Source organism: Hemiscyllium ocellatum, chromosome 3 (assembly GCF_020745735.1).
Source record: "Hemiscyllium ocellatum isolate sHemOce1 chromosome 3, sHemOce1.pat.X.cur, whole genome shotgun sequence".
NCBI classification, from domain to species: Eukaryota; Metazoa; Chordata; class Chondrichthyes; order Orectolobiformes; family Hemiscylliidae; genus Hemiscyllium; species Hemiscyllium ocellatum.
This window is the reverse complement of record NC_083403.1, coordinates 129,238,818-129,251,127: the sequence shown is the minus strand read 5'-3', so window position 1 is coordinate 129,251,127 and position 12,310 is coordinate 129,238,818. Positions and strand designations below refer to the sequence as shown.

The window sequence follows — 12,310 nt, the reverse complement described above, 5'->3', positions numbered from 1 at the left end:
CGAAACATTAATAATGAAGAAACATTCACACGTACACAGAGCATTTCCTAATCTAAAGACATTGCAAAGTGTTTACAGCCAATAAAGTACTCTTGTAAAATGCCACTGTATGACTGAGTTTCAGCCAATTTCTACACAATATTCTCCCACTTAGAACCAGAGAGAATGACCAGATTTTTCTTGGAGTGCTGTTGATTGAAGGATACCCATTGGCCAGGACTCCCCTGCTCTTCAAAATAGTGCTAGAGGATCTTCTATGTTCACCTGACAGTGCAGGCGCAACCTTGGGACATCTGTTCAAGGACAGAGAGAAAATTGCAGGGCCTGGGAGAATCCAGTTATTTTGCTCCACATGGGTATGAGCAACACAGGCAGATCAAAGAAAGGAGCCCTGCATAAATATTGAGGAGCTAATAGGCTGAACCTCAAAGGTAATAATCTCTGAATTATTTTCTGAGCCACAAGTATTTGGCAATTAAAATTAGAGAAGTAAGTGTATTATTCAAACATTATTCCAGGTGAAGTGGATTCCAGTACATGAGAGACAGGCACCAGTGCTGGATGAAGTAACTCCACAGGTGAAAGTGTCCTTTCACCAAGTCAACCTTTATTTACACATGGAGGTTCCGTGACACTAATTCAGCTCCCTCAGCGCCACCTCTCAGAGTGAACAGAATTTCTCACCCTCCTGGTTATTCTCTTAATTCCAGATTTTTGTTGAAATTAAATTCCTACATCTGCCATGGCAGGATTCAAACCCAGGGGCCCAGAACATTAACAGTCCAGGGATAATACCACTAGGCCATCATCTCCCCTCACACTGCTGTTTCTTTTGTTTTCTTTTAGCCAGTGACAAGCAGTGCCCTTCACATCAAAGGGCAATGCTGTGTGATCAAACAGTGAAGGGGAGGGCAGGGATTAAATCAAAAGACACTCGTGTAAATTTTTTTTAACTCCTATTTATTTATTTATTAAGTGAAGGGGAGAACGACAGTCCTGTTCTTTTTTTTCACAATAGGCAATGCTGTGTGAACATTCCTTTTTTTTTTGGCAGGGATTAAACATCTCCTGTTTATTTTTTTCTTTCTTTTTCATTTAACCCCCACACCCGGTTTCCTCCGGGTGCTCCAGTTTCCTCCCACAGTCCAAAGATGTGCGGGTCAGGTGAATTGGCCATGCTAAATTGCCCGTAGTGTTAGGTAAGGGGTATATGTAGGGGTATGGGTGGGTTGCGCTTCGGCGGGTCGGTGTGGACTTGTTGGGCCGAAGGGCCTGTTTCCACACTGTAAATCTAATCTAATCTAAACTACCGCCTAAGTGCGGTAGTGCTTAGTTTTTCCCAAGCACCCATGGTGTGTGTGTGCAGGTGTGAGACACAGTGGGAGACACAAGGCGCACGAATCTTTATTCAGTTTCCACCACCAGGAAGATAGGAAAACACTTGAGTACACACTCCTGTTTCTATCTGTCAGCCAGGGCTCCCTGATTGACCAGATTAACAGCCCCAATTAAGAGAACTCATATTCTATGAAGTGCATCTGGCTGACATCATTACGATCATTACACTGGGGAAAATGGAGGCTGTATGATAGGACAGTTTATACCTGAACCCATTTCAGCCTTTTAATTAAGTAAGGGTGGTTTGGAGGAGGTTTATGCGGCTGATACTTATGGGGATCAGTTACCTCAGTTGACTTGATGGCTGGTTTGCGATCCAGAATGATGTCAACAGCATCGGTTCAGTTCCCATGCCAGCTGAAGTTACCATGGAGACCCTGCATCTGAGCTGTTAAACTGCCATCAGTCATCACTTTCTGATGAGAAAGCAGCCCTATGGTGGGGTTGGACTATGGCAGTGTTACCCTTTACTTGAAGTTAGAGGGTTGCTTTATGAGGATAGATTGGACAAGCTGATAGGTTAGAAGAGTGAGGAAAGACTTGATTAAAGTTTATAAGACCCTGAATGGTCTTGGCAAGATGCCTGTCGAAAGCATGTTCTCTCTGTGGGTCTGTCCAGACCTAGGTGACACTGTTTTAAAAAAAAGGGGTTACACATTTAGGAATTTGTTTCTTTCAGGGTACTGAAACTTTGGAACTCTTGTGATGATGATGCTCCTTTAAACAAGGTTGTGTTGTCCTTGGTTTTATTTTCAAAGGCTTTAGAAACACAGAGATTCCGGGAGGTCTAGGTTTGAAGGGTTTTAGGGCCAACATGATTACAGCTAACAGATACTGCCTCAGGAAAAAGGCTTTCAAATGAAAAAAAACACTTGTACAATGAAAGTGGAGCAGCCAGTTCTCCCAGCTCAGCTTTTCTCTGGTTTGGTTTGGTTTGGAAAGGCAGCCAGTTGTGAAGCTGCTGGACCCAAAGAAGCAGGTCCATGCTGATCCTCCCTCTCTCTGCATTCTCTCCTGGAAGACCCTGTGTTGGATTTTTCCTTTTCTGCCCAGGTGGGTGCATGGGATTGTTGCAGGAGTTTGGAACAGCATCATTAAGTTGGAATGGACTGTTGTGTTTGTGGATAGGGTGAAGTTATTCTGTATTCTGTACTCGTTTGTTTGTGTTTCATCCAGTAATCTTGCAAGTTTTATTTAAAACTATGTGGTTGGGCCAGCTGCATTACTCACTTTACCCCTGCTTAAAACAACTAGCAAAGCTAAGGTCTGGGCTAATTTCTTGAACTGTTTTCAGGGGGTCTGGTCTCATCCATAACAGATTGGGGGGCTCACGCGGGATTTGTTCTATAGTTCCAAATTGGGATTACAGTTGCTTCATTCAAAGTCGGTGAGTGACAAGTGTTAGTGTGTTTTGTTCTGGGCGGTGAATTCAGTTGGTTTAAACCATGCTTGGGATCACAATGGCTCTTTCAGTCACTCAAAGTTTTCTGGGGGTGGAAGAAGTGACTTTGGGTGTTTTTAAAAAAGGTGATTAAGGCCAAGCTGCTGGAATGAGTAGACAGGTTGGGGTTGGAACTGCCTCCTTCCGTAAGGAAAGGAGAGATAATGACCGCAATAGCTCAGCATTTACTTTTGCTGGAAATGCCATCAGAATCTTTAGAGATGGCTAAAATTTAATCGAAAATGATGGAGCTGGAGTTAGAGGCAACCGACATTGAAAGAGCAACAGAAACGAATTACGATTAAAAGCAGAAGAGACAACGAATGAATCGCTTTAGCAGAACAAAAAGCGAAAGAGAAAGAAAGAGAGAGAGAGAAGAGAGAGAAAGACAGAGGGAAAAGAGAGAGAAAAGGAGAGAGAGGAAAGAAGAAATTGGCACTTAGATAGGAAAGTCAGCTTAAAGGAATGAAGATGAAGACTGAAGGTAAGTTGAGTGAGGAAGAGGGTGAGGAGGAGCAAACCCATGGCAGCCAAAGATCTGGTGAGAAACTGTTTAAATATATTCAAGCATTGCCGAAATTTGATGAGAAGGAAACCTTTTTCATCTCATTTGAAAAGGTGGCTAAACGAATGCAGTGGTCAGTGATAATGTGGGTTTTTGTTGACCCAAACAGGACTTGTAGGTATTTGCATCACGATCAGAGGAGGTATCTGGGGCATATGAAGAAGTGAAGAAAGCCATCTTAAGTGTGTATGAGCTTGTGCCAGAAGCCAACAGACAATGCTTTAGGAATCCAAGGTGGAACCCTGGTCAATTCTACATTGAGTTTGCAAGGATCTCTCTTAAAGAGACAATTATTTTGGAGGAGTTCAAAAATGCACTCCCTGAAGTAGTGAGAACCCATGTGGAAGAGCAGAGAGTTAAAACAGCAAGATTAGCAGCTGAAATGGATGATGATTATGGGTTGCTCCATAAATCAAAGTCTGGCTTCCAAAATCAATTTCAATCCGTGACGGAGAGAGATTGGGAAAAAAGAAATCTTCGCGTGGAATGGGAAAGGTAGATCTTGGTGAAAATCATGAGGATAACTTGCCACGGGGTAAAAAGGATTCCCTTGTTGGGGAAAGAGAAGTTAAAACACTCCGGTGTTTTCACTGCAATAACGTAGGCCACATGAAATCACAGTGTTGGTGGATTAGGAAAAGCACTGGAAAGCCAGACATAGGAAAACAAGATTAGCCAGTGAATTTTGTTGGAATGGTAATGGAAAGCACAGGGGAGGTTAGAAAGCTGCACCAGAATGTACAACTTGGTTGGAGGTTGGTTAAGGAGGAAGTGCCAGATCTTTTTAAACCATATATCTGAGAAGTTAAAGTTAAATTGCATAGGCCAGGAGCAGCAGGTAAAGTGGTTACAATATTAAGAGATACAGGATCCCTTCAATCTTTGATGTTGAAAGCTGAGGAGATATGTACCTCTGAAGGACTACTGCCAGAAAAGGTGATAGTAATTGGAATTCATGGTGAGACAGGAAGCGCTCAATTATGGAGAGTGAGGTTAGAATGTCTGGTGAAGAGTGGACAAAGCATGGTAGGATACTGGACAAACTCTCACACCCAGGAATATAATGTGTCCTTGCTCATGATATAGCTGGTTCACAGGTGCTGACTGTGCTTGAAAAGCTAGCGGAAACTTAAGCAACTGGACTATTGCAGAATACATATTGTGGAATTTTTCCTATCGGTGTGGTAACGAGGTCACAAAGTCACCAGTTGAAACAGGAGAGATCAAAAAGTACAGATAAGAAAGTTAAAGTGGAATTAGCAGACACCCTGTTTGATCACGTTTGAGACAAACCGAGAGCAGATAAATGACAAAGCAGACATCTTTAGCTCAAATAAACTTACTGAGTTATAGAAGAAAGATGAAAATTTAAAGAATTGTGTCAGAAGGCATCCACGGAAGAAGAATTTGAATGTATCCCTGAATGCTACTATCATAAAAATTTCCTTAATGAGGAAATGGAGACCATCACATATTCAGGCAGATGAGAAATGGGCAGAATTCATCAAGTCATATTGCTAGTGGGTTATAGAATGGAGATGTTGTGAGTGGCGCATGAAATACCAGAAGGGGTCATTTAGGAGTGAGAAAGACTCAAGATAAAATACAAAAACATTTTTACTGGCCTGGACTATACAAGAATTTTGCCAGACATGTCATACATATCAGATAATAGGAAAACCACAGGCAGTAATAAAACCCGCACCCTTTATATCTATGCCTGCATTTCAGGATCCTTTTACAAGAATCTTAATTGATAGCGTAGGACCCTACATACAACAATAAAAGGGAATCACTATTTGTTAACAATAGCGATGTGTCCACTAGATTTTCAGAGGTCATTCCAATCCCCAGGACCTGATCAGATGTACCCTAGAACTTTGTGGGAAGCTAGGGAAGTGATTGCTGGGCCTCTTAATGAGATATCTGTGTCATCGATAGTCACAGGTGAGGTGCCGGAAGACTGGAGGTTGGCTAATGTGGTGCCATTGTTTAAGAAGGGTGGTAAGGACAAGCCAGGGAACTAAAGATCAGTGAGCCTGACGTTGGTGGTGGGCAAGTTGTTGGAGGGAATCTTGAGGGACAGGATGTACATGTATTTGGAAAGGCAAGGACTGATTAGGGATAGTCAACATGGCTTTGTGCGTGGGAAATCATGTCTCATAAACTTGATTGAGGTTTTGAAAAAGTAACAAAGAGGATTGATTAGGGCAGAGTGGTGGACGTGATGTATATGGACTTCAATAAGGCGTTCGACAAGGTTTCCCATGGGAGACTGGTTATCAAGGTTAGATCTCATGGAATACAGGGAGAACGCGCTCTTTGGATACAAAACTGGCTCAAAGGTGGTGGTTTGAGGGTTGTTTTTCAGACTGGAGGCTTGTGTCCAGTGGAGTGCCACAAGGATCGGTGCTGGGTCCACTACTTTTCATCATTTATATAAATGATTTGGATATGAGCATAAGAGGTATAGTTAGTAAATTTGCAGATGACACCAAAATTGGAGGAGTAGTGTTCAGCAAAGAGGGTAACCTCAGATTACAACAGGATCTTAACCAGATGGGCCAATGGGCTGAAAAGTGGCAGATGGAGTTGAATTCAGATAAATGGGAGGAGCTGCATTTTGGGAAAGCAAATCTTAGCAGGATTTATACACTTAATGGTAAGGTCCTAAGGAGTGTTGCTGAACAAAGAGACCTTAGAGTGCAGGTTCATAGCTCCTTGATAGTGGAGTCGCAGGTAGATAGGATAGTGAAGAAAGTATTTGGTATGCTTTCCTTTATTAGTCAGCGTATTGAGTACAGGAGTTGAGAGGTCATGTTCCAGCTGTACGGGACATTAGTTAGATCACTGTTGGAATATTGCATGCAGTTCTGGTCTCTTTCATATCGGAAAGATGTTGTGAAACTTGAAAGGGTTCAGAAAAGTTTTACAAGGATGTTGCCAGGGTTGGAGGATTTGAGCTATAGGGAGAGCCTGAATAGGCTGGGGCTGTTTTCCCTAGAGCGTCGAAGGTTGAGGGATGACCTTATAGAAGTTTATAAAATCACAAAGGGCACGGATAGGATAAATAGACAAAGTCTTTTCCCTGGGGTCAGGGAGTCCAGAACTAGAGGACATAGTTTAGGGTGAGAGGGGAAAGATATAAAAGAAACCTAAGGGGCAACTTTTTCACACAGAAGTTGGTACGTGAATGGAATGAGCTGCCAGTGGATGTGGTGGAGGCTGGTACAATTGCAACATTTAAAAGACATCTGGATGGGTATATGAATAGGAAGGGTTTGGAGGGATATGGGCCGGGTGCTGACAGGTGGGTCTAGATTAGGTTGTGATATCTGGCCAGCGTGGTGAGTCGGACCAAAGGGTTTGTTACCATGCTGTACATCTCTATGACTCTATAACTTCTGGAGGCAGGCTTGGTAATAAACCTGGCTCAAGATGAATTTGTCAAAGCCAAAGTCACCATCCTGGGCCATGTTATTGGACATGGATAAATGGCCCCACAGGATGCAAAAACCAAAGTAATTGGGGAGTTTCCCATTCCATCGACAAAAAGTGCAGTACTACAATTCCTGGGATTGAGTGGATTTTATTGAAAATTCGTACCAAATTTTAGCAGTGTAGCTGCTCCACTCACTGAATTGTTAAAGAAATGCAAGACATTTCAGTGAGCAGCAGACAGTTAGAAGGCATCTGACAACCTGAGACCTGTAGTAACCATTGCCCCAACATTAGCCACACCTAATTATGCAATGCCATTCAAGGTGGCTATCGATGTGGGTGATGTGGGTGTCGATGTTGTGCTCTTTCAAGAAGATGACAAAAACAATAGAGAGGTCTATCAGGTATTTCTCCAGGAAATTGAACATTCATCAGCAGAAATATTTGACAGTTGAGAAGGAGACTTTGAGCTTGGTGTTGGTATTGCAACATTTCAATGTAGTAATGTAGCTGAGAGAATCATATACATTGATTATAACCCATTGAAGTTTGTGGAGAAATTTAAGGACAAAAATGTCAGATTGTTTGGATGGAGCTTGTTATTACAGCCATTCAATTTGACAATTGTGCATGTGGCAGTATGAGAAAACATGATTGCTGACGCATTGTTGAGACTTGAATGAGAAACGGAGGCATTCAGTGGTAGGATCAAAAGAGACTGAATGTGGTAGTGCATGTTTGCATGACTATTGTCAATGTTATATATATGGGTGTTGTAATGTACTAACAGTTTAAGACTAAGGGGTTTAATAAGGTAATGTTATCCTTGGTTTTTTTTTCAGAAGGTTTGTAAACACAGAGATTCCGGGACGTCTAGGTTTGAAGGGTTTTACGGCCAATTTGATGGCAGCTAACAGATAAAAGGAAAAGGAAAAAGGCTTTCAAGTTTTTTTTTAAAAAGCACTTGTACAATGAAAGGGGAATGGCCAGTTCTCCCAGCTCAACCTTTCTCTGGTTTGGTTTGATTTTAGAAGGCAGTCAGTTGTGAAGCTACTGGACCCAAAGAAGCAGGTCCATGTTGATCATCCCTCTCTCTGACATCTCTCCCTGTAAGACCTTGCGTTGGATTTTTCCTTTTTTGCCAAGGGGTGTTTATGGGGATTGTTCCAGGAGTTTGGAACAGCGTCATTAAGTTGAGATGGTCTGTTGGGTTTGCAGATGGGTTAAGTTATTCTGTTTTCTGTACTCTTTTGTTTGTGTTTCATTCAGCAAATAAATTCTGTTTTGTTTAAAATTAATTGGTTGGGCCAGCTGCATCACTCCTGGATTATCCACTTCACACTTGCTTAAGGCAACTAGCAAAGTTAAAGTCCAAAGCACGGCTTTAAAAAGCACAAAAATTATAATATTTTATAAACTGTAGTATCTATGGTAACGTGTATGACCAGAAAGCATTGGGCTTAATGTTATTAACTGATGTAAGGATAGTTATATGAATTCGTATAATGCTTTAACTAAAGGATTTAGAAAATCATGGGGGAGGTGAGTGTCGATTCCAAAACCCTGACTGTGAGTCTCCACATAAAAAATATGGTTATAGAAAATCACCTCTAACTATTTCACTTCTGCTATTAAGACTGACCTAGTTAAGCTACAAATGGCGTACTAAATTGCAGGTAAAATTCAATTCAGGCAAGGCCACAGAAGAATCAATGGATTGATCATCCCCAAACCACCTCCATCAACCCTCACACTACTTACCTCTGCATTGACTTCAAAGGGGGCAAATCTCCCAGGACTTATAAAGGATCCATTGCTGCCTCTTCTGTGCTGATGCCAAAATTTTGTTTCACCAGCTCTGCCATTCTAATTGGTGCTTATACATTGCAAGATTTAAAGTAGAAAAGTGGAGACGTATTGACGAGAACACTGATCAAAGTTAAAAGACAGTCTTGTGCACCTGCTTGTAGTAATCCAGTTAATGCATTCTGATTATTCCCAGCAACGTAGTCTGCTGATGCTACTGTCGTCGATAAGGCAGGACTCTCCGGGGGTTGTGAGAGAATGCTCGAAGTGGAACTCGAGGATGACTGCTGGGTCCTGCCTTCTGTTACGTTAAAAACAAAACAAGTGAAATTTTCACCAAAGTGGTCACTTGGAATTTTTCAACCTTACGAACAAAGCTAGGCTGGAGATCACTCAGTGACTGCCTCCTGTATCACAACAGAAACAACTTGCATTTACACTATGGCTGTGATGTAGGAGAATAATACACCGTGCTTCACTGGAGTGTAATGAAACAAAAATTGACACAAAGCTAGAAAAAGTTGACGTCAGAACACTTTTGTCAAAAAGATCAGATTCAAGGAGTACCTTAAAAAAAGCAAAGTAAGTAGCTTTGGAAGAGAATTCTTAAGCTTAGAGTTTCGATAGCTGGAAGTGTGGCTACCAATCGACAAGTCATAGAATACTGAAGCAGGGAAACAGGTCCTTCAGCCCAAACTGGTCCATGCTGCCCACTCAGCTAGTTCCAACTGTCTGCATTTGGCCATATTTCTCTAAACCCTTCCTATCCATGTACCTATCCAAATGGTTTTTAAATGTTGCTATTATACCTGCCGCAACCACTTTCACTGGCAGCCCATTCCATACACGCACCACTCTCTGCATGAAGAAGGAATCCCTCAGGTCCTTCTTAAATCTTTCCCCTCTCACCTTCAACCTATGCCCTCTAGTTTTCAATTCTCCATCCGGGAAAAAGACTTCGTGCATTCATCCAATCTAGGCCGCTCATACTTTTATACACTTCAATAAGGTCACTCCTCATTCTACTACGTATCATGGAATAAAGTCCTATCCTGGCCAACCTCTCCCTAAAACTAAGGCCTACTAGTTACTTCTCCACCTCCTGATGCTGCCTGGTTTGCTGTGTTCTTCCAGCCTCCTGCCTGTCTACTTTGGATTCCAGAATCTGCAGTTTTTTTTGTCTCTACTTGTCTTGGCAACACCTTTGTAAATCTTCAGTGCACTCTTTCCAGTTTAACTATGTCTTTCCTGTTCATAGTGCAAAATGTGCCAGGAACCAGAATTACCGGGACCCATTATTTCCATCTGATTTTGGGCTGGAGGAGGCTGCAAAGATCATGGTGAATGTTAAAACTGAAGGATTTCAAGCATTTTTGCTGCTTAAGTGTTGAAATACAGTCATAAGACACAGGAGCAGACGTTGGTCATTAGCCCCTCAATCTGCTCTGCTAGGAGTTTGAGACATTCTTGATAATAACTTTTCTGCACAAATCCTCAGAAGCAACTAAAATCAGGCTTTCTCTGGCATTGATCTGTACCAATGTGTTTTTGACAAAACCTGGTTGATAGATTTCTTTGGCTTGCAGTGTTTATCCATTGCATTCTGGACAGTTGTTTTTCCTTAACAGATTTCATGATCCAGCTCTCACCTGTGCCCTTCCAACAGATTAAAGGTCCTTTAGTTAGATTGCCTTGTGCATTTTTAATCAGGTAACACTTCAGGTGCTTTTGTTTCTTTGGCTGGGTGATCAGTTTCAGGTTGATGTGATTAGAAAACTCCGTGAAATAGCGAAATCCCTTTTCTCCGCAACCAACACAATTGCCAGAGAAACCTGCAAAACATTGAGGATAAATGCAGTTAACAGAATTTCAGATTTATTGTACAACATGAATAAATAAGATTATTCAAGCTCATTTCTCTCAGCAGTTCTGCAATTGGTCAGAGAAATGGCTTTGTCTCCCCACTCTTTACTCCAATCGTAATAGTCTCTGTTTACATTGATGCTACAGTCAAGAAAACGTCTCTACATCCTCAGGAAGCTAAGAAGATTCAGCATGTTCACGCGACTCTTACCAATTTTTATAGAGGCACCATAGAAAGCATCCCAACTTGATGACTCTATATCTGGATACCTCACAGCTTGGTATGGCAATTGCTCTGCCCAAAACCGCAAGAAATTACAGAGAGCTGTGAGTGCAGCCCAGTCCATCACGAAAACCAGCCTTCCTTCCATTGACTCCACCTACACTTTGTGCTGTTTTGGGAAAGCAGCCAACATCGAAGAACATGCCCACCCCAGTTATACTCTTTGCCACCCTCTTCCATCAGGCAAAAAATACAGAGGTTTGAAGACATGTACCAACAGATTCAAGAATAGCTTCTTCCTGTCATTATCCATCCTTTGAACAGACCTCTCATACACTAAAGTTGATTTTTTTCCTACAGCTTCTCTGTAGCTGTATTACTATATTCTGCATTCTGTTCTATTACCTAGGTGTACTTAGGCAAAGACCTGATGATATCTTCCAGTGTCAGATGAAATCTACAATGGAAATAAAAGTGTGCCATCCATAATTGTCTGTTACAGCACAGTGAACATTCTACAGTGCAGGTTTTTGGGATAAAGCAGATTTCGTAGCAATCTTCAGCCAGAAGTGACGAGTGGATGATCCACCTCAGCTTCCTTCAGTGGTCCCCAGCATTACAGATACCAGCCTTCAGCCAATTCAGTTCACTCCATGTGATATGAAGAAACGGTTGGAGACACTGGATACTGTAAAGGTGATGGGCCCTGACAACATTCCGGCAATGGTACTGAAGACTTGTGCTCCAAAACCTGCCACTCCCCTAGCCAAGGTGTTCCAGTATAGTCACAACATTGGTATCTATCCAACAATGTGGAAAATTGCCCAAGTATATCCTGTACATAAAAAGCAAGACAAATCCAACCCGGCTATTTACTGCCCCATCTGTCTGATCTCAATCATCAGTAAATTGATGGAAGGTGTCACTCTGCGACAATGCTGTGAAGCAGCACTTGTTCAGTAATAACCTGCTCTGACACTCAAGATCACTCAACTCCTGACCTTGATCTAAACACTGACAAAACAGCTGAATTCCAGAGGGGAGGTGAGACATCAAGGCTGCATTTGACCAAGTGTAGCATCAAGGAGCCCTGGCAAAAACTGGAATCAATTGGTATCGGGGCCAAATTCTCCGGTGATTGGAGTCATACTTGACACAAAGGAAGATGGTTGTGGCCGTTGGAGGTCAGTCGTCTCAGCTCTAGGACATCCCTGCGGGAGTTCCTCAGGGTATTGTCCTAGGCCCAACCATCTTCAGCTACTTCATCAACAAGTTTCCCTTCATCATAAGGTCAGAGGTGGGGATGTTCGTCAATGATTGCACGATTGTTCAGCACTACTCCCGACACATCAGGTACTGAAGCAATCCATGTTCAAATGCAGCAAGATCTAGACAATATCCAGGCTTGGGCTGACAGGTGTCAGGAGTGTAGTGCTGGAAAAGCATAGCAGGTCAGGCAGCATCCAAGGAGCAGCAGAATCGACGTTTTGGGCATAGGCCCTTCATCAGTAACGACAGATCAATTCTCCTGCTCCTCAGATGCTGCCTGGCCTGCTGTGTTTTTCCAGCACCA

General features: G+C 42.3%; 1 protein-coding gene across 1 annotated transcript in view; it reads right to left on the bottom strand.

The window, feature by feature from the left end:
* Nucleotides 1-12,310, bottom strand: part of greb1 (growth regulating estrogen receptor binding 1) — a 194,519-nt gene that overhangs the window by 141,911 nt on the left and 40,298 nt on the right. The window contains exons 5-6 of the mRNA XM_060855164.1: nt 10,301-10,483; nt 8,806-8,952 (exon numbers count right to left, since the gene is read on the bottom strand). Of these exons, the coding sequence (XP_060711147.1) occupies nt 8,806-8,952; nt 10,301-10,483 (330 nt within the window). The remainder of the gene's footprint in view (nt 1-8,805; nt 8,953-10,300; nt 10,484-12,310) is intronic.